The sequence below is a fragment of the Pistacia vera genome, unplaced genomic scaffold, assembly GCF_008641045.1.
Source record: "Pistacia vera cultivar Batoury unplaced genomic scaffold, PisVer_v2 Contig427, whole genome shotgun sequence".
Lineage (NCBI taxonomy): Eukaryota > Viridiplantae > Streptophyta > Magnoliopsida > Sapindales > Anacardiaceae > Pistacia > Pistacia vera.
The window spans coordinates 431,454-453,317 of NW_022196254.1; the positions used below are offsets into that span (position 1 = coordinate 431,454).

Here is a 21,864-nt window from a genome sequence, read left to right on the forward strand (position 1 = left end):
TTAAGTATATGCCTATTTCACGGATTATTTTCAATCAAACTCTGCTTGTTTAATATGTGTGAGTTATTTAATGTGCTTAGAATGATAGTTTAATATATTAATTATCTAAACTAGTTAAGACATTACTAATTGTCTCCATTTTTGTGAATTTTATAACTCATATTAAAGTTTTTCAAAATCTTCAATAGACTTCCCTGGTAAACAGTTTAAAGTTCGCCCATTTCTATCAATGAATACTCTTATTTTTTGTATAGACATTTTAATAAATCGTGACGTTGTAACAGCTCAATTTCATAATGATTTTATTAATAGTAGAGAGATATCATCATATCAAAACATTGTTGTATTTAAAATTTAAGAAAATCCAGGGTTTTGAAAGCATGTTGTAGAGGTAATTGTAGCCTGGACTATTTTGTTTTAACCAATTCAGTATAAACGATAAATGCCGTCTGATTGTCAAAGGAAAGTTACCAAATATGATGATCTCTGATTTTCCGTTCTGTAGAGTGGGGCCACCCCCTTTGTCTAACGGATCGTTCGATTTTTTTTTTTTTGAAATCAACTCAAGGGCAATATTGTCTATTCACAAGAAAGGCGGTGCGCATCCACATCCCGTATATATTATAACTGGTAGGAAGTTTCTATTCAGAATTCAAAACGCTTTTGATTTTCCCGCTCCTTTCTCTTGTATAGCAAAACTCCGCTTCTCGTGAGAGTGATCTCTCTAAAAGTCATTTTTCTCTTCTGCGGATCATTTTTCTCGTATGATTTACATATTAGGTCTCTCTTCGATTGTCCGTGTGAAGTAAACTGTAAGCGCTTCATATTTTGATAATTATTCTCTTATAAACTTGATTAATTCATCTCATACAAAGTTTTCTCAATTTATTTGGAATCTGAACTTGAATTTGTGTATTGAATTTAAATCTTATNTGAAGATATTATTTGTGTTATCTTTAAGGGAAATTATTGGGTGTGAGAACTCACACCTTCCGATTGTTACCCTAATCTGATCAATTTCTAATATTTATTGTTTTAATGGAAGTCAAATATGTATTTAATTTAACAACATTTTCTTAGTGATGGCAGCAGACCAAACTCACTAAAAACAACACGGCTGTAGCTGCTCCCTGTACAAGTTTTTGAATGTGGAGACCTGATTCACGAAAGAGAATAAAGGGAACAATTGACTGGCAAAATAGATTATTAAAGAGAAAATATTCCTAAAATGACCAATGAAATAAAGTTGTTCATAATTAAAATTCATAAGATGTGATCAATTTTTTATCCAAAAAAAAAAAAAAAACTTGTAAGCTCAACTACTCCTAAACATTGTTTATAAATTAAGTATATGCCTATTTCACGGATTATTTTCAATCAAACTCTGCTTGTTTAATATGTGTGAGTTATTTAATGTGCTTAGAATGATAGTTTAATATATTAATTATCTAAACTAGTTAAGACATTACTAATTGTCTCCATTTTTGTGAATTTTATAACTCATATTAAAGTTTTTCAAAATCTTCAATAGACTTCCCTGGTAAACAGTTTAAAGTTCGCCCATTTCTATCAATGAATACTCTTATTTTTTGTATAGACATTTTAATAAATCGTGACGTTGTAACAGCTCAATTTCATAATGATTTTATTAATAGTAGAGAGATATCATCATATCAAAACATTGTTGTATTTAAAATTTAAGAAAATCCAGGGTTTTGAAAGCATGTTGTAGAGGTAATTGTAGCCTGGACTATTTTGTTTTAACCAATTCAGTATAAACGATAAATGCCGTCTGATTGTCAAAGGAAAGTTACCAAATATGATGATCTCTGATTTTCCGTTCTGTAGAGTGGGGCCACCCCCTTTGTCTAACGGATCGTTCGATTTTTTTTTTTTTGAAATCAACTCAAGGGCAATATTGTCTATTCACAAGAAAGGCGGTGCGCATCGACATCCCGTATATATATTAGAACTGGTAGGCAGTTTCTATTCAGAATTCAAAACGCTTTTGATTTTCCCGCTCCTTTCTCTTGTATAGCAAAACTCCGCTTCTCGTGAGAGTGATCTCTCTAAAGTTATTTTTCTCTTCTGCGGATCATTTTTCTCGTATGATTTACATAATAGATCTCTCTTCGATTTTCGGTGTGAAGTAAACTGTAAGCGCTTAATATTTTGATAATTATTCTCTTATAAACTTGATTAATTCATCTCATACAAAGTTTTCTCAATTTATTTGGAATCTGAACTTGAATTTGTGTATTGAATTTAAATCTTATATGATCTTTTGTTTTTGAGCAGTTGATTCTTGAATTGCATAGTTTTACCAATCTGCTCCTCAAGATTTTGAAAGACTGAGATGGATTTTGAAGTACTTTCGTGTCTTCTTATTTGATGCGTTAGGGTTTCTGTTTTCGATAGAAAATTCATGTTAATTCAAGCTAAATCTGTTTCAACATTTATTTTTCTAGGACCTTCGAGTTTGCCGGGGTTTTTGCTTTAGTTACCTCTTTTCCTTGATAATTTAGTTGGTCGGAATCTGAGAATATTAAAAGAAAAATGTCCAGAATTTTGTGAAAAGGAAATCGAACCTATCTCATGCTAAGCTAGAATGTTCGATAAAGCTGGTTTTGGTAGAGAATTATTAACCGCAGAATCCAGTTATTGACATTTGACATTTTAGTTTCGTATTTCTCACCCAGCAAACTGAGTTTTGATGCAACGATTTAGGTTACAATTGCTGGTGTCTGTTAGTGTGCGACAAAATTTACATGTAAAATATCGACGGTTCAGATTATTTCAAAATGGAAGGTGTTTCATTGCTTCTTAGCGGATTTTTGCGAGAAAATGATATTTGACATGTTTCCCAGTAAATCATTTTCTTTATTGCTTCAGAGCTTAATGTATATTTCGTTGACTTAGCATATATGTGCTTCCATTAACTGATAAAAGATCATTTATGTTGATTGTGACAATTTTGTCTGCATTATTAATTCCTATTTATTTAGCACTTTGGGTTTAAGAGACATGATATAATCATTTATGCTGAATCTTGTTGTACATATGCATTATCGGGTTTAATTGGGATCCCAGTTGTGTTAATTTATAAATCTTGTTTCATGTGTTTGGCTGTGCATGCATGTGTGAGGATTTTGCTTGGAACTATTGTTCTGTGCCAATTGGTGAGCCTTGCTTTTCCCCTTTGTTATATGCGTGATCTTCTTGCTGTGCTTAATATAATTTTGTTTGGATATTTCTGAGAAGCTGTAAATGTTGCTTGCTCAGCAGTTATACGTGTGTTTGCACGTTAGCATGTATATCTGGATTTATTTCGATATCTCAGTTTTCTGCAATTTGTAGTCTTGTTTTGGTTTCGTTAGTGTGTGATGTTGCAGCTGTGCTTATTTAGACTCTGTTAAAAGTAACGATTCTGTGCAGATCGAGAAAATGTTTCCCAGTAATTAGGGTGAGTTTTTGGCTTTGGGATCTGCTGAACTTAGATTCAACTCAGATTCTCTGGCCATTAAATTGTGACGGCTGGCCGTTCAAGTGATTGCAACCTTAGTGAACTTTTGAAAAGATAAGTTATGTGATATTTTCAAAAATATGTTGCAGGATAGAATGAGCAACTGTCAGAGTTTTAACAGCAATTACCATCCTGCTAGCCAATCTAGAAAGATTTCAATTGGAATTAGAACGGACTCATTAGCCAAGAAAAAACCTGCAGCTGCAAAAGAAGGTGAGACTGTAGTTCCAAAAGCTGAAAAAATAACTCCGTTCAAAGAAATTTTTACAGCAGCAGACAATAAGAGTGAGGGTGCCAAAACTGCCGCTGCAGAGAAACAAACTGAAGCTACAGAGCAGGTGAGCTACCCATGGATAACTACTCGATCCCTGAACCAAGATGCTACAACTTCAGAGACGGCTAAATGCAGAAAACAAGCTTCCACCAGACCAGCTGCTGGTGAGAGGCAGAAAAAGATCGATGGACTGAAGGATGCACAAATGACACATTCGGTTCAGTTTTTTGCCAACAACTCCTTTATTTCACAGCCTGGAGAGAGTAATCCGAAAATATTTGATGGCATGACCTATAAAAGGAAAGCAAGGAAGAATATAAACTCAAAGTGTACGGAAGAATTCACATTTGCTACTACACAAGAAATTCTTGCATCAGATAAAGAAGTAAAAGCAGATAAAAGAGATAATCCGGGAAATGGTGAAACTGAAACTTTGAGAATGAAGCTTTGGCAGATATTGGGAACTGTTTCTTCATCCAAAAGTCAGTGTTCTAATCCGCAGGCTGCTGAGGTAGGTGCTGATAGGCTAAAGCCAAAAAAAGTTGTTGATCAAATTGGTGATACACCCGTCAGACCCAGGCAGAATTCAGACACTATAGAAACCGATTCTGAAAGTCCAAATCAACCGACAAGGAGGCCATTAACTCGTTCTTTGACAAGAAAGAAATGTACAAAAGTGCCAAAAACTAAAACTAAAATTTGTCCATCCTCTAGCTACAAACAGAAATATCAAAATAAGAAAATCTTCTCGTTTGAAGAAGGATGGTCTGCAAAGTTAGATGGTGCTACCCACTATGGCTCCTCTATGTCTACAAGAAAGAAGAGCCACTTAAAAGGTTCTAGCATTGAGCCACGTAAGATCAGCTTTTCGGGAAAGGATAATGCAGATGAGCCTCCACAAGCAAGATATACCTGTGAATTACCATGTGCTGAAAAAACATCTTCACTCAGTAATAAAGTGGAAAGTTTTCATGGTTGTATGCCTGAGGATAGGGAAGATTGTAGTAAATCAAAGAATGCAGTCCCAGCAAAAGATTTTCATGAATCACCACAGCCAAAAAAGATGAGTCAGAAGAGAGATTCTGACAACCCGGCTATAACAGAAAATAGGGACCAGCGAGAAGAATCTGGCAAATCATCTTCTAAGAATGTTGTTGACCCACCAGATGAGATCCCAAGTCCAACATTTGCATTTAAAACCCCCATCTTTAGTCCTTATCCTTGGTCCACGCCAAGAACAGCGCAAATGGAGCAGGATATTTGCAGTCCTGCACTGGAAGAGGGAAGATATAATATGGGAAGTATTCGTAGCTTCAGGACTTTGAGAAATCCAAAATCAGATTGTTCTGGATCAGATGCAGAAACAGAGTCACCTGTATCCTTTTTAGTTCTGAGGGTTTGATGTGTTAGTTTAATAAACATAATAGTATCTAGGTTGGGATATTTCTTTCTGCCTTTGCCTTTCCTTATTAGACTTCAGGATGATGCTGAGAAGTTTAAAGATTCTCCACCCAGAAAAGCATCTCCAGTGAAGGAAAAAAGTGATTCAGAAAATGGTCAGGCTGAATTGCCATCTGATGGTGCAGAAGATGACCTGGCTGGGTGTTCATCTGAAGATGGAGATCCTAGGAGCTCTAGAGATGGTTCACCTGTCATCGATATATATGACTGTATGTTTGCTCAATCACGACTTTTCTAAAACTTGCTATCTATGGATTCACGTTGAAGGTTTTTTTAGTATATTTTTTGAACTTGGTTCTGGAAATTTTTTTAATTTAATAATGAGTTTTATGTTATATTTTTATAACGAAGCTCCACTATGAACATGAGCACCATAGAATTTGTTAAACATTTCCTTGTACTGTCTCTCTCATTTGGTTTCCTCACTCTTTCATGTATAACCTTAAGAGAAACTGGTTCGAAATACGTCTCTAAGGAGTTTGGTTGATTTTATTTGTCTAGAGTTTAGGCTAATGCCTGTTTTGAAAGTTGTAAAAACTTTGATTTGGGCACACTAGGCGTGATGCCTGATCAGAGGAATCAAGAATCGTTCATTGAAGTCCATAAGTTTTCTTTGATTTACTGTGTATGCTGCATTCCTGTTAGGATTTTGTTGTAACAGGTAGTTACCATTAGCTCTATAGTAAACATTTTTTAAGTAATACAACATCTATGACCTGAATTTAAGTATAGCAGCTATTATTATGTCCTTAATATAACGTCTTATGAACTCTGGAATTGCTGAATGTGAATATTTTGAAGGGTAGAGCTGAGATACTGTATAAGCATTTATTAACAGGAGCTATCTGAAACATTTTTTGTGCTTATGAATGTGACTATTGTAGTCCCTAAGGAAATTTTAGTCAGTGAGTTTTGATTTACTGCTAAATACAATTTACCCTTGCTCCTCCCTCAGTCCTATCAGACGTGTTTCATGCTAACAGAGTTATGTTCTCCAATGATAACTCCTCCTCTGACTGTTAATATGAACGGAATTGAATTTCTCATGGCATTGAAGAAATTATTGTTAGAATGCTGGATCCTAATCAGTCTTATACATATTCTGTGACCTGCATATTTATAATCGGTCTGATAAATGATTGACCACTTTTAACTAATTGATAAGCTGTGATCAGGCTGCATAATGTATGATTTAATGGCAACATGCAGGTCACAAAGAGAACTCTCCAGAAACTGGTACTGCCGAGAAATCAAACGTCATGCATTGTCCAACGAAAAGGTTCCATGGCCATGGAGGCATTAGTGTTGATAAATTCAGTGCCCCTTTGCCCTCTCCAAAAGGCAAACTTCACCTACATATCAATAGATTTATGCCCTTATCGTCTCCACAGTTAATTTTATCCCTTATTCTACATCTTTTCTCATTTTATTTCTCTTTTCTGTACCAAATGGGCAGGGTTAGGAGAGACTGAATGGTTTCAGGAAACCGCAGAACAGAATCAAGAGGATGACTTGGCTAGGTTTTTCCTTTATTTGTTAAATAAGGCAATTAATGTTTTTCTTCGGAACCACTATGTTCTATTTTGGTTGACTCTGACTTTAAATTGACAATATTTCAGGGCTGTTACATTATTTGCATTTACTTTAGACAACTTTAGAAGGAAAATGGATTCAGAAACTAGAAAGAAGTCCTCTGAAATTTTAACTTCCATTTCTAAGGGCATATACTTGCAGCTGCAGGATGTTGAATCTCAGATCCAAACAGATATGTAGGTGTTTAAATTTGACATGTTTCTTATTCAAATATTTATTACTTAGGTGTGATCTTTTATGTTTTTTCAGAGGGAAGCTAACAAGTGTGAGTAAGTCAAAAAGAAAGCGCCTGGAAACAAGATTTGAAGGTAGCAGATTTGTATAAACTGAATGGTTCTTATGACTTTAATAAGTGGTGCAAGCAAAAATGCTTGATTATTAAGATAAGAAGCCTAACTCAGTGCTCATTTAGTGGTGGTTCTTGCACTGCAGTATACATATTTATATTTTATGTATTTAGTGTATATGGACTTTTAACCAGGGTATCCCATAGGTGACATTGTTTCTTAAGTATACAGCTAATTCTCTTGTCAATTCAAAATGGTGCTATGGAGCTTTTTAAACCTTGGTTCTAGTAAATGAAAGTTCGTATATTTTCTTGGGTTTTTGTCTCTCTTGCAGAGCAACAAGAACAACTAGAGTCGATATGTAAAAAATTTAAGGAAGAGATTCATCATCGTCTCCAGAACTTCACGAGTACCCTTAAAGTGTTGGAAGCTCAACAGATTGAACTGAAAGGAACAGTGAAGAAGCAAAGTATGATTACTTTTACTACTGTGAATATACATTTTCTATTCTTGTCAATGAACTAGTGCCTTGTGTTTGATTAGGTGTTCTCAATTGGCTTTAGTTATTTTATGGGACAATCCTGGGTTCAATCCTTTGATTGGTTGCAGTGGACCATTGAGTAGTGGTCCATAAGTAGTCTTGGATGATTGCTTGTCTTTGGACGATGACTCAGTCCATTGTTACCAATGAATGGCTCTATGCAATTTAGTCACTGATTTTAATAGATGGGAGATTGTGACATAAATCATTAAATGCCTTAGTGCTAGCAAATTGTAATATAAGCAAATCAAAATATTTTTGACTGTTCTGAAAAAAATTGTTTATTTTGGCACCTAAAGAGTCAACACCACTAATTTTCTGGCACTCCGCACTTGTGCACGCTTCCTCATTTGTAGTAGCATTTATCCTAATCTACATGACAAATTTTATCCCTGTGCTGTCATTTCTTACAACTATCTATTGGATTCCGTAAAACATGCGACTGGTTGTTTCCTGGTTTGCATCACTGCAACACTTAATGCAACAGAGGTTTATAAACTTGAACCCTTACGAAGCTACCATATGATAATAAACTAAATTTTAACATGTTGTAAGTTGTTTTAACCTGTCTACCTTGATGATATATATATATATATATATATGCAGCTATCACCGTAAATAAATTTTTGTGATGATGTTGTTTAATTGGTCTCTTACATTTACAGGAACATCACACCAGAAGCTTCTCTTGCAACTGGAAGAAGCGGTTGAGACCCAACTCAGTGATGCCCAAAGAAGAATCACAACCGTCAATGAGGCATGTTTTCTATTTGTATGTTAAAATTAGGGCTGAGTTTCTTTTTTGCGGAGCGTAATAAATCTAGTAAATGGTGATTGTGCTAAGCATTAGCCAATTTGTGGGGCATAACTTATATTGGTCACAAGCATCGTTATATATATAATTTGGAGATACCGGTCCTAAACTTTGCGAGCTTGAGATATTACCTGGTTAGTGTATCAATCTTGAACTGGCATTTAGTGGGTTTTACTTTCTAGGCGTTGCATAAGCTCGAAAGTGAAACCGAATGCAAAGCTTTAACCACTGAACAACTCATAATCGGATTGATTGGTCCTTCTAAGATTAACTGTCATCTCTTTGATTGTATTTGAGACTTTTGATCAGTTTTTGTAAATGCGGTGAATCTTATGTCACTTGTTTGACATTCATGTTGTTTTCATGATCCATTGCAGTTGGCGAGGAAAAAGAGGCTCCATTTGAAACTTTTAATAGCTGAGTGTCTGAAAGAAGGTATTTTTTAAATTGACATGATTTTTACAGCTGGCAAGCAATATGGAAAGTTTGGCCAGAATTAAACAGGATGGTCACTTTGTAAGACCTCGCATTTTATAGTTCAGAAAGCCTCCTATTACCTTATTAACCTCTCAACTAAACCTGGATGTATGCGTATAAAATTTAGAGATTGCCAGCTTTATCCAAGTAGTCTGTAATTCCAAGTTTTCCATATCCACTTTTTACTTTATGTGAATGTATTTGGACACTAGATCACATGTAAAGAATCCTGAGATTATAAATGAATTAGATGGCGCGGGATGATGGGAACTTTTGTTGTCTTTGAAAATGGAGCTTTTTGTTTATGAAGCAAGACGTGATTATTGGTGAATCTTAAGTGTATAGGGAGTTAAGACACTCCAGGCTGACAGTGTCGCCACCCACTGCTAACTGGGAAGGACGTTTTATGTATAGTGGCCAGGTTGACACTGTCTCTTTTACTTGCTGCGTAAACATTTGAATCACTGTAGCTCAATCATGTCGGCTATTGCGTAATTGCTACAGATCAAGTTGGTCCTGTATCTCGTATATAATGTCGCCACACGAGCATTCACTCCAGTTCTAAACTGCATTTTTCAAACCTTTTGGAGAGCTGATGTTTACTTCATCACATTGCTGAAAGAAAAATTGCCGCAAGATTCTTTTAATTATTTAGGTGTTTTCATTTTCAATTTCACTTTCAGAGCTTAATTTCGAATTATTATATATGTTTACATATATTCCGGACCTGGGATATTAGGGTTTAAGCTTGATTGGGTGGACTTCTTTTTCCTTCTCATTGTCGTGGTTAGTGGTCTCCCCCAAGTCTCACCTAACGGGGAACTGGCAAATACAATAATGGGATAGCTTATCTGTTTGTTACTAAGACCGGCTGTGGGGTGTGCGTGGTTAAGTTTCGTCGCTTAGACTTTAGAGCGAAAAAGTGCAGACAGAACAACACGAGATCACGTGAATAACCACGGCATCACGTGAAGTACACGCTTTTTAAAAAAAATTCTCTCCCTAAAATTGAGGATTTGATATGATATTTGGAGTGAGGCAGGTGAAGTTTAAGGGTAATATGTCCCATCCCAGCTACAAGTTAGTACGTGGGATCCCATGAGACAGTAACAAAAGCATGGTAGGACCCCCAATCCACGTGGGTATTTTTGATTGTTTTTCTTGGGCTTGTTTTAAATGTTTACATCTGTCATTTTCAACAGAAGCTTCTCCTTCAAAATTCAAGATAATGAAAACGATGGTGTAACGCCTCCTCACTTATTTTCATTTCAATTATTTTCTCTCTCCAACATTATGTTTAATTTTTATATCATCGAAACGCCTTTTTAATCCATAGATATATATATATTGATTACTTAATAAAGTGTGTTCGCTGGTGTACTATTCTTTGATTTTCCAGATTGTATGCATGGATGCAGCAAGATTACATAGTTTTAGAGTTAAATTTTGTCTTCAAGTGGAATACGAGTATATAACCATAAACGTGGACACTTAAGCTCCATAACAAATTAGGAATTAGAAATAGACGTGCTTGAATTTTGTACACTCCCTTGTGGATACTGGTTTGCGAACGAGAATTCGTACATCAACTGTCTTTTCATTGTTACATAATTAAGTTTGTTGATGCTTCACCTGATTAAATATTTTCATTGAGCTGTCTTAATTCGTGGATATCTAGGATACCAGCAGGATAGTATTCTCCATAGGCCTAACTCAATAATATAAGCTCTTGTGAGAATTATCCATTTGCTTCAATGACTTTATCTATCTGAGATTTCGCCATCTTATTCTTATCTCTCATCGTCCTCGTCCTCGTCTTTTTCTTTTCAATTTCTTTTTTATCTTCCGAGAGCCAATTACAAAAATATTTCAACTAAAGGTAAACACTAAATACAGGGGGACATCTTAGCCTTTACTTCTTGGTTACTCATCTTTTGTCTTCTTTAATCTTCAGTCTTTTCTATGAACATGGAGAATATATTGTATAGGCCGTAAAACCAGTTGTAACATTAAAGTAGCAAATCTCTCTGGTGGGTTCTTGAGGCCGGACTAGAGTAGAGCTTTGTGTCTGTCTTCTGAGCTATCCTTATCTTATTCAATGATGGAAGAGAACCCTGAAATCGCCCAGCGAGCTAATTTAACTTCCATGTGAGATTTTCTTTATCTCCTTAGCTAACTAATTAAGTGTGTTTTTCTTTTTAAGACATTGATGAATTAAGTTTCTATTATTTTAGGTCTGATAAAGAAGTTTTTGAGCTGGTATGGGAAAATGGCCAACTTCTCATGCGAGATTTGCCCAGGAGAGCTCAAAGGGGCCCCTCAATCAACGTTCATCCTTCTCATGACTCTTCGATTAATGCTCATGTACATGTTAAAAATGGCGGAGACACCTTTCCTCAAAAGAGGGCAGGGTTTGAGACTTTAGATTCCATCTTGGATAACTCTTATCATGATCGGAATAGCTTTTATATGAATTTTACTCACAACAAGTCTCTGGAAGATGATAACTTTCATGAATCATTACCCGAAGTGTATCAAACCCATTTTAATGTGTTTTTGGAACAAAATAAAGGTAATAGTTACGATAAGTTTCATAAGGACTCCCAAGTTGTTCCCGTACATGAAGATGCAAATTTGAAAAAGGGGTGTCACTCTAATTATTTCACTCAAACTCCTCAACATGCCTCGACGGGCCAACCTGATAAGTCCTCCAATAAGCAATACCAAGAATCAGTTTCATTCAAAAGGGCAAGGACAAATTCAAGACAAAATCTGGGATCAATGCGTGATTTCCCCGTCACAAAGTTGCAGGATCAAGATTTAGAATCTGATGGGAGAAAGGCGACGACTAACTTTTCTCTTTTCTTAGGATCTCCAGGTCTTCTTCAAGTTAACAGTCAGCGAAGTGGTGTTAAAATGCCCACAACGATTCCTGCAACTTTATCAAGTGCTGAGGGTTTGAATAACAACTGTAAAAGGTCTAGTCCATGCAGTAACATTATCCCCTTGGAGTCAATGTCAATTGCTCCAGCAAATGGTTCAAAAACTGTTAAGGGTTTTCATTATCAACCCAATTTAATGGAAGCGACTATTGAGCTGTTACCACCGGCTGCTAAGCCTTCAGATAAGTCACTCCCAGATTACGAATCTGAAGCTTGTTGTCGCGACGATGCTTCCCCCAACCAAGTTTATGGCCAAACCTCAAACATAGCAGCAAATCAAGCCAAGCGAAAGCTCAATAATACTCAAAAAGCTATAGAGTTACCAGTGGCATCTTCTTCGTTATGCTCACGTGGAGCTTCAAATAATCCTACATACACTTTAAAGAGGAGATACGACGATACCGAGGGGTCAGCCGATCATCCGAGTCAAGTACGTAAATTTCTCAGACTCGACTCTCTCTCTTTTTTTCTTTTTTCATGTTTTTATTTTTCATATGTTACTAAGAAAGTCCAAGTTTGATGCAGAATATTGAGAGAAAAGCAACGAGTGTGATAAAAGAAGTGCCTGGAAGCAAAAGCAAACCAAAGGGTATGACTAAAGCATTTCCTGGAATCAAAAGTAATAGCGAAAAGCGAACTGCAGAATTTCATAATTTATCTGAAAGGGTGAGTGATACAGAACTTATACAGTAAAAAAGACCCGCACATATGCTTATGTTGTAATATGAAACATAATATAGCTAATTATGGTTTAATATTTATGCACACAGAAGCGAAGAGATAAAATCAATAAGAAGATGCGTGCACTACAGGAGCTCATACCCAATTGCAATAAGGTTAGCATTCGATAGTGTAGTCAACACAAGTTATTGTTTTTACCCTTGTGACGGCAGACATATGCAGAAACCCTTAAGCAACCATTGTTGTTAGTTGCTAATATTTGTTTGAGACATATATAGGTAGACAAAGTTTCGATGCTTGATGAGGCCATTGAGTATCTAAAAAATCTTCAGCTTCAAGTACAGGTATATTTTCAAACAAATAGTTAATGTAGGGGTATGATATACCAAAAAAAGATGAGTAATATAATTTTAATATTTAATGCAGATGATGAGTATGGGAAATAGGGTGTACATGCCTCCAATGTTGTTACCTAATGGAATGCAACAACTCCACCCACAAATGACTCATTTTTCTCCCATAAGAATGCAGATGGGTAGCGGCTGCAACCCATTCCCACCACACTTCTTATTTCCACCGATTCCAGGAGCTACTGCTATGCCTGGCTTCGCGCCTCAACTGTTACCCATGTCTCTATTACCTGCACAATTGGGTTTGGGGCTTCTCAACACAACTGTAAGGTTGCCTGCTGTCTCTCCTGCTTCTGCTTCTGCCCCAACCCAACCCATGGTTTCTGCTACCCTATCTAATTCAAAGGATTCCATCCACAAAATTATTCCAGAAGAGGGAAAAAGCAAAGTTGTTAAATCCTCAAAGATTCATTCACCCAATTAGGTTTGTGCTCTTTTTCATTACTCCCTTCAGGGCAAGATCTAAAACTTAGGCTCATAACAATTTTGCATGTTCTAGGGAGCTGTAAAATTATCGACCTAACATTCTAGAAAAAATTTCTTAATATGACTCTTAATCTCAGTTTAATTGAGCTTTAAAGAATTTCAAAAATTATTCTATGATTTATTCTGTTATTAATTTTAATAATGAATCATAAACTTAACATGTATTTGAGTAAAATCTACAATGAGTAATATGGTCTTTAGACTTGGTTGATTGATTTGAAAAATAAAGTAAAAGTTTAGCCTTTGGGCATTTGACAATATGATGTGTTTTACATTCATTATAGGTTGCTGTGTCCGAAAAATCTGATTCTGGTTACAGAAATGATTGGACCTGGGTTGTCATCGTCAATGGAGAAATCGGATCTATCAAGTGAATGAAATTGTTTAAGATTGCCATCTGTAAGCTCTGCCAATTGAATTCATAATTCTATTAGAGCAGAAACTGAACTATAACTAATAAAGGCAGATTGCAGTTCATAATGTTCAATAAATTGTTTGTTGAACATGAGGACAATGTCATACTACAGCCTACTTGAAGGTGGCGGAACAATTATCTTATCCTTCTGGAAAGCCTGGCCAATTCAAACTTGAGAGAGAACGTTTTGCCTGTCGACCACGATTAGAGGATTTACAATTCCTAAAGCACCCTTTCAAATTTTAATTGGTGTTGCTTTCCTAACGGTTTCCGCTCTAAAACATTTTTACCATGGGAACAACATTCTCTCAGGCTTTTAGCAGCAGTGAAGGAAATATTTGCACAATTATTTCTCGCCACCACAAGAATTTTTGAGATGAAACATGTATATATCTTTTAAGATTCATCTCAGTGGTTTACGCTTGGCGAGTAAGAGTATATTGAAAGGCACTTTTTAATGCACGCTTACAATTGTATTGCCGGTGCCGGCAACACGACATTTGAGGGCTAAGAAGAAATCTTTAAATTGGGTCTCTCTAGTATCACTGTGATGCAATGGAATGTAGATGATCAGTATCATTATCAACAAAGCATATGCCTGTAGCCTGTACAGCACTGATAAGAAAAATGCCCAAGGATTTGTCAATCTGCGTATAACATTGAGATTTTCAGCTAACATTAAAATTGATCAACTCATCTGCACCAATAATAGGATCATGAGAAAACAAATTTGAATCTGTTATATATCCTTCATCCTTCATCTCTAACAATAAGACATTCAGTATTTCCTGAATGTTGCTGAAGTCCGGATGTGTTATATCTCTAGCTTGAAACATGTGAATGCAAGAACCAATCTCAATCCAACTCCTTCCAGGTTCCTTTATTAAACACTTCTTTTTCATCATTGTTCTTACCTTCAGTGCGTCATTCCATCTATCTGTGGTGGCATATATGTTGGATAAGAGCACATGGTAGCCTGAATCTTTCTGATTCTTTTGGAGAATAAGATCCCCAACAAGCTCAGCAAGCTCAAAATTATTATGGACTTTGCAAGCCCCAAGCAAGCTTCCTAAAACATCTATGTCTGGTTCCACTGGCATTCTTCTGATGAAATTACATGCATCATGAAGGTGCCCTGCTCTGCCAAGAAGGTCTACCATGCAGGAAAAGTGTTCCATGTCTGGTAGAATATGGTAGTTATTTATCATGGCATTATAAAAGAACCAACCTTTGTCAACTACACCTGAATGACTACAAGCTGATAAAAGTGAAACAAAAGTGACTTTGTTTGGACTAATTCTTGCTGTCTTCATTTCCTCAAATAGTGCAAATGCCTCATTTCCACACCCATGAATCCCATAAGCAGAGATTATTGTGTTATATGTCACAATATTCTTTTCCCTCATCTTATTAAATACCTTCAATCCAAGTTCTAAGTGCCCACATTTGCAGTACATGTCTATTGTTGAGTTTTGCACTGAAACTACAATAAAACCAAGACCACTTCTAGTGGCATAGCCATGAATTTCTTTTCCCAGTCTAACACTTCCCACTTTGGTACACATAGGAAGAATGCTCATTAGTGTTATGTAATTTGGTCTGATTTTAGAGTCCCACATTCTCCGAAATACCTCAAATGCTGAATCAAGATCACCATTCAAAGAATACCCAACAATCATGGAATTCCATATATTGATGCCACTATCCAACATGACCTCAAAAACATGTTTTGCTTCTGTTGTTGCACCACAGTTAGCATACATATCTATCAACGCACTTCCAACTACAACATCGGATTCAAAAACTTGTTTAAGAATATAGTTGTGCATCTCCTTCCCCTGTTTTAACAATTTGAGCTTGCCTAGTGCAGGAAGAACACTTGCAGCAACAATTGCATTTGTCCTTATACCTGCACTATTCATCTCAAGAAACCTTTTAAAGCTCTCATGGTATTGACAAATCTGTGAGTAACCAGTAATCAAGGTGCTCCATGAGACTACATCCTTATACACCATCCCACAAAATATTCTGTGAGCTTCATGTGTATCACCACACTTGCAATACATATCAATAAGAGCATTCGAAACAAACAAATCACTCTCCAAACCACTCCTTATAGCACATCCCTGCAAGATCATTCCCATTTGCTTATCTTCCAATCTACCACAAGCCGGAAGAACAGTCGCCACAATTACTGAATCCGGCTGAAAGCCTTCGGATCTCATCCTTTTAAACAGACACAATGCCTCAAACCACTCCGCACTCTGCACAGCTCCACATATCATTGCACTCCAAGAAACCAAATCTCTTTTGGGCATTTCTTCAAACACTTTTTTTGCTTCATTCAGGCTGCCACACTTCGCAAACATATTAATCATAGCACAATCAACGTAAATGTTACGCTTCATATTACCATTAGCGTCGTCTAATAGAATGTGACCTTGAATACTCCTACCTTGTTCGAGATCATTCAACCCAGAACAAGCCTTTAAAACAAGTGGGTACGTAAAATTATCAGGGACCACACCTTCCCTAAGCATCAAGTAATAAAATTCAATGGCTTTTGAAAACTTACCCGTGTCGATGAAACCTCTAAGTATAGCATTCCAAGCAATATTATTACTCTTATTGGGTAGCTTATCAAACACAAGAAATGCTTCTCGCAGACAACCATAGTTAACATAGACATTGACGAGCTGTGGAGCCAACACTCTATCAGTACAGGTAGGACTAAAGAAACCTCTGACGATAAGTATAGCATGTAATCTTTTGGCTTCAAAAACATGAGGTGGTGACTTGAGTTGAGAGAATAAATCAATGTAAAAGATGTTTTGTTGATTGAACAAGAGTTCTGAATATGGGTGGTGATGCGTTTTGGTCAGGGAAAATGGGTTTGGGATTAAAGTGGAACTGACTCTGTTAACTAGTTTAGTTACTGATAGCTTCAAATTTGGTTTTCTGTAAAGCATGTTCTCCAGTCTAAAACTTCAATTGTACGAAGTTGATGAGGCTGAGCACGACAATAGGCATTACAACGTCAACGTCGCTTACTTTGAGCAATCTAATATACCAACATGAATAATACTACACCAACCCTCCCTCAACTACTTTCTCTCACAATTATGACATGACAGTTCATAATTCATCAGTTTACAACGGATCCAAAGTTTGTTCCCAAGGGTTTACTTCGCTTTGCTTTAAGGGATAGGGGGGAGAGAAGCGTACAAGAAAGCCCCTACTCCTAACAAGTTGCGGAGTTCTACCAATTGTTTTTTCGCAATGGCTTGAAAGAATCCGACGAGGAATCCCTTGCTTGATAGGGCGAATATAGCCCTTAGCAGCAATTGAACGACGATTGAACTCGAAAAGGAGATATGAAACCGAAAGACTTTCTATCTCATATACCGAGAAAGTATTTACATTTATAAAAAAGGCTCAGTAAATGACAAAAATGGGACCAGGGTGAAACGAGCTTTAAGTTTAAAGATCCCACATAAGTCATTGATAGTGTAATCTGCCTCTGTTTTTAATGTCGAATGTCGTTCTCAGAGAAAGGCGCTCCATTAAGATTCCATCACTTTCCCTACACATGATCTAAGATTAAAAAACACCACAAAATAACCACATCTTTTGAAGAAAACATTATTTACATCAAATTCCTTCGCTTGTATAAATTTTGGAATACAAAGTACAAACAGAATTGTTAAGTACAAATTACTTTGAAAGCCAACTACATCTCATGATTGACAACTATATCACAAATGAAACTAAGAAAATTAATTATGGCGGTCATTTTGGGGGTCTAAAAACTAAGCTGCTTCAGGCATGCGATTCTCTGATTCCTTGTTTCTGAATGGTTCCACAGAAGCTTGAATTGCTGATGCTGACGCTGACGCCCTAGTAGGACCATCCCCAAGCCCAAGACTTGAAAATGCAACACTCAATGATTCGGCAGATTCTGAAGATAATGTTTCTCTTTCTGCTTCATTAACCCCATTTTTAAGGATCATAACTTGAGAATTTTCACTTTCAACTTCCAACTCTAATTTCTTGAACTCCTCTTCAATGTCTTCATCGTCAATTCCTTTGTCCGATGAAGCTGATTCTGCAATAGCCAAAGATACTTGATTGAATCAACAAAATCATCTAAATCACAAAACCTTGGTCTAAATACAATTGCATTGGCCACAACTCACATAAACATAAACTAAAGGAAAAAACAAATACCTAGCACTTTCTCAACTTGCTTTTGCATATCAATGCTGTGCTCAAGTTCTTCTAAACAGATTTGAACTTCCTCCACATTGATCTTATTTTTCTTTATTGCTTGTGCTCCAATTTGGATTGCCTCAGAGACCTGCCATCAGGAGACAAGCAATCCGATATTTAGAGAATGTCTACACTGAAATACATTTTGTTAATAATCTATTGTGACTGATGAGACAAATTATTAGTGGCTCAAATAAGTTCTATTTACAATCAAGGAAACCTAGACATACAGCCAAAGCCAGCCAGAAAGATTTCTCCATGGCTAAAATACCTTTTTTGTAGATTCAGCATTTTCAATAACACTTAGCACTTCCTCCACTCTATTCAAAAGTGACGTACATTTCTCTCTACTCTCTTTGGCCAACTTTAACTGCCTTGCATGTCTCAGGGCCACTGTCTTGTTTCCAGATTGCAATGAAGATAATGCTGATTTTCTAGACCTGCACAACAAAAGAAGTCTCTGCATCAGACTTTAGGCCAACCAAAAATCTTCCAAATATCCATACTTGAAAAAAGAAGCTGGTAACATTTTCTCAACCAGCTGGCATAGTGCTTGACATCCCATCAATCATTGACATAAGCAAGAGAAATTATACAATTTACCCATGACCTACAATTTAATGTCAGTAAAACTTTGCATAAGCATAGTCCTTCACATTATTTTGCACTATATTGAGAACCATAACCTACAACAAGGGATTCTACAATCCCTCTGATGATTAAGTTCGCTCTGATATAGGACCTAGTTAGAATCCACATGGGTTGCCTGTGGAACCCACAATCTAAAGGCAATAAGATTACCTAGAATGTCTAGAATAAGTCAAAGCTGTATGCTCTCCCACACGTCTTTATCTAAAATCAATCACAATCATGCTTACATGGGGCTGAGACCATCAACCAAAAAAAAAAAAAAAAAAAATCAGTATATTGAACAAGTATCAGGAGGACCAAATAATTACATCTCATAGTGTCTGTCAGTAACATCAAGCTGTTGCTGAAGCTTTTCCATTGTCCAAACCAGGTGCAAAACGTCACAATCTAAACTTGAGATACTGGAAACTGCTGCCAGTGAAAGGGAGACTTTTAGACCCTGTAACCATAATCCAATAACACACCTTGAAATAAGAATGCAACAAGGCACTTTAAGTACAACATGATAAGAGAGGCCAATTTTGGCATCTAGAAATGCATATAACAACTCAAGGAAGAGACAGCTGGTTCTAAGCTCACTTGATTTCACCATTCAATTAAGTAATTTGGTACCTAAGACAATAGAATATGATTTATAAAAATAAAAGGATCAATATTCAGTACCTCTATAAAGTCTTTCTTAAAGATTGACAAATACTGTGCTTTCCCACATCCTGACAAGTAACTCAAGACTGCAGATGCTTCATCTTTTCCTCCACACAAGTCCTGGAACTTCTTCATCGTAATAATGCACAAAGAAGTCCAATGACTTTCAGATAAACGTTTGATAACTTCAGCAGCTTTATCCTAATCATCCAGAAAATAAAATTTATCATAACTTAAAGAGACATTAACCATGCCATCTCACCTTTTCAAAACTATAGGCATACAAATGCAAGATCCAACTCAACTCAACTCAGCAGAGCATTTGTCCCAACAACTTGGGCCCTCAGTAAAAATAGAAATAAGCTCATGAAACAAAAAGATTAAACATTTCCAAAATATATACCTTCATAAGTGTGGCAAAAATAACATGACCTTTGAGCAAAACTTCTGGAGGAATCATTGTTCCAGCCATTAAACTTCTAACTTTCCTAAACAGCTGGGAGAGTCGCCCACTAGTTGGATCCACAAGGTCCGCAATTCGAATAATATCACCTTCATTATACATTACAAACTGGAAAATGAAAAAACAAAATAAAATATACACAACCTAACAAAGAGATGTTTTGAGATGCAAACATCTGCTGCCAACAAACTCATAAAACGCTACCCTCAATACGGATAACAGAGCTTCCGTTTAAATATTAGCATCCAATATTGAACTTAATAAGGTTTAAGAACCACTTTGGACGTGTCCAGCCACTTGGCATAACAAATTATGTAAAGAACTTACAACACTTAAAATTTTATTTGCTTCATATATTATTATTAATTAAGTTGATCATCAAAAGTAACCATTAAGTAGCAAGAAGCTCACCAGTACATGGTCAAGACATAAAGGTGTCAGCCCCCCTCGATTAAACCACTCGTGCTTTATCTTCAATTAAGCAAACAAACAACCGAGTCTTTCCATTAATTTCTAATCAGTAAATAATAGACAATCAAGAAATGAAAATCTTTAACACAAAAAATAAAGCAAAACCTTGGAAGGATGAATGATTAGAAGGTCGAAATGGCGAGCGATTTTGAGGATCAAATCTCTCCAAAAGTGGAATTTGGGTTCCCAATCAGATCTTTGTCCGCTAAACGCTTTGAATCTGGCAGAGGTTACTACGTCGTCGCTCCAATCAGGGACTTCATTCGTTATGAATTCTGTCACTGAACTGGAGCTCATTATTAAGATTTTAGGGCAAAGGATTTTGAAGTTCAGGGAAATTATTTGGCTTCTGATTTCTTATATGATGAGTTGGAATGAATGTTCAATGTTTTTGGATTCTCACGAACCAGGAAACGACGGGTCTGGATTTTGGAGTGGACCGGATAGTACATTACTTTAAAGTTTAAACAAACCCGTCAGCCCAAGTTATGCGACGTCGTATCATTCCAGCCAAGAAAAATTGATACATATAATAAGTGAATTTTCACTTTGAAGACTACAACAAATAATAATTAACTACAATTTTAAATTTAACCTTTAAAATTGATTCTCTAAATGACAACTACATTGCCATATTTTATACAATCTAATTGAGAAAATTGAGTTATAAATATATGTCATAGCACATGTTAAAAAAATATTAAAATGGACAATAATATATGTATAACATTATTCATTGTTTGGCATTTAAACTTTACATTAATGATATGTGAATAAAATTTTGTGCACATATTGTTTATGTAATATACTCTTTCTTAAAATGGATATATATATTATGCGTAAAAAGTCAGGGCTGATATGGACTCTCGTCAGTAAGAGTCAATCAGAATTCAGGGACGCTTTGTGTCGTTTAAACCCTTCCACGTCGCGCAATGACAGAAGAGGTATGATTCTCTTCAGTGCAGCAGGTGAATGTCAGACTTGCAAGTGGCTAGGAATCGTCCATCTATCCAAGCCCTACGAATTTAAGGATGTCTCTCATGCAGACAACCAATGAGAAGCGGGTTAGGAATTGTACCACACATATTGGACTGTAGACTCATGATTATTACCTTGAATCCTCCCAATATAAATAGAGGGCTCCTCTCTCATTTACGGGATTGACTTATCTTTAGTCTTAAACATCATACACACACACGTACACTCTCTCTCTAGATTGTAACTCAGCTCGCTGCATATGACCTGACTGTAACCATCTATTAATACAACTACAGTGGACGTATGATTCGCTTTTTAACATCCAAACCACTTTAAAAACCATTTTTTATTTATTCTCTTGCTACATATATTCATATCACGTGTTAGTACTTTGTATGTGTGAGTCGTTGGTGTCAAAATCAAGCATCAACAACATATATGGTAATTAATTTTTTCATTAATTAGTATCTGCATGCCTATCCC

The 21,864-nt window shown here is 36.2% G+C and overlaps 4 protein-coding genes across 4 annotated transcripts; 2 read left to right on the forward strand and 2 right to left on the reverse strand.

Moving 5' to 3' along the window:
* Positions 1-2,079: 2,079 nt before the first annotated feature.
* Positions 2,080-9,220, forward strand: LOC116143278 (meiosis-specific protein ASY3). Its single transcript, XM_031428738.1, has 10 exons — positions 2,080-2,156; positions 3,613-5,172; positions 5,278-5,467; positions 6,468-6,599; positions 6,715-6,778; positions 6,878-7,027; positions 7,101-7,159; positions 7,473-7,607; positions 8,345-8,436; positions 8,871-9,220. The coding sequence occupies exons 2-10, from the start codon at positions 3,619-3,621 to the stop codon at positions 8,937-8,939; spliced, it is 2,445 nt and encodes an 814-aa protein (XP_031284598.1). The 5' UTR covers positions 2,080-2,156; positions 3,613-3,618; the 3' UTR covers positions 8,940-9,220.
* A 1,559-nt stretch (positions 9,221-10,779) lies between these two features.
* LOC116143263 (transcription factor PHYTOCHROME INTERACTING FACTOR-LIKE 15-like) lies at positions 10,780-14,442 on the forward strand. Its single transcript, XM_031428719.1, has 7 exons — positions 10,780-11,118; positions 11,205-12,342; positions 12,438-12,578; positions 12,683-12,748; positions 12,872-12,937; positions 13,020-13,427; positions 13,774-14,442. Exons 1-6 carry the CDS (start codon positions 11,069-11,071, stop codon positions 13,425-13,427), a joined length of 1,869 nt encoding a protein of 622 aa, XP_031284579.1. The 5' UTR covers positions 10,780-11,068; the 3' UTR covers positions 13,774-14,442.
* A 21-nt stretch (positions 14,443-14,463) lies between these two features.
* LOC116143262 (pentatricopeptide repeat-containing protein At3g16610-like) lies at positions 14,464-17,269 on the reverse strand. Its single transcript, XM_031428718.1, has one exon. The coding sequence runs from the start codon at positions 16,871-16,873 to the stop codon at positions 14,573-14,575; it is 2,301 nt and encodes a 766-aa protein (XP_031284578.1). The 5' UTR covers positions 16,874-17,269; the 3' UTR covers positions 14,464-14,572.
* Positions 17,270-17,534: 265 nt separating this feature from the next.
* LOC116143256 (charged multivesicular body protein 7-like) lies at positions 17,535-20,811 on the reverse strand. The gene is made up of 8 exons (XM_031428709.1): positions 20,509-20,811; positions 20,344-20,403; positions 19,873-20,040; positions 19,488-19,670; positions 19,133-19,263; positions 18,445-18,613; positions 18,132-18,261; positions 17,535-18,009 (listed from the first exon to the last, which is right to left on the reverse strand). Exons 1-8 carry the CDS (start codon positions 20,698-20,700, stop codon positions 17,714-17,716), a joined length of 1,329 nt encoding a protein of 442 aa, XP_031284569.1. The 5' UTR covers positions 20,701-20,811; the 3' UTR covers positions 17,535-17,713.
* Between the last annotated feature and the right edge of the window lie 1,053 nt (positions 20,812-21,864).

Excerpts from the sequence above, each read along its gene's own strand:
- LOC116143278 (XM_031428738.1), top strand. The coding sequence starts at position 3,619 with ATGAGCAACTGTCAGAGTTTTAACAGCAATTACCATCCTGCTAGCCAA. Across the intron at positions 5,173-5,277 it reads ATGCAGAAACAGAGTCACCT|GATGATGCTGAGAAGTTTAA; the intron begins GTATCCTTTTTA and ends ATTAGACTTCAG. Across the intron at positions 7,608-8,344 it reads AGGAACAGTGAAGAAGCAAA|GAACATCACACCAGAAGCTT; the intron begins GTATGATTACTT and ends TTACATTTACAG.
- LOC116143263 (XM_031428719.1), top strand. The coding sequence starts at position 11,069 with ATGATGGAAGAGAACCCTGAAATCGCCCAGCGAGCTAATTTAACTTCC. Across the intron at positions 12,579-12,682 it reads TTCATAATTTATCTGAAAGG|AAGCGAAGAGATAAAATCAA; the intron begins GTGAGTGATACA and ends TTATGCACACAG. Across the intron at positions 12,749-12,871 it reads TCATACCCAATTGCAATAAG|GTAGACAAAGTTTCGATGCT; the intron begins GTTAGCATTCGA and ends AGACATATATAG.
- LOC116143262 (XM_031428718.1), bottom strand. The coding sequence starts at position 16,873 with ATGCTTTACAGAAAACCAAATTTGAAGCTATCAGTAACTAAACTAGTT.
- LOC116143256 (XM_031428709.1), bottom strand. The coding sequence starts at position 20,700 with ATGAGCTCCAGTTCAGTGACAGAATTCATAACGAATGAAGTCCCTGAT. Across the intron at positions 18,614-19,132 it reads ACTGACAGACACTATGAGAT|GTCTAGAAAATCAGCATTAT; the intron begins GTAATTATTTGG and ends TTTGTTGTGCAG. Across the intron at positions 18,262-18,444 it reads ATGCTGAATCTACAAAAAAG|GTCTCTGAGGCAATCCAAAT; the intron begins GTATTTTAGCCA and ends TCCTGATGGCAG.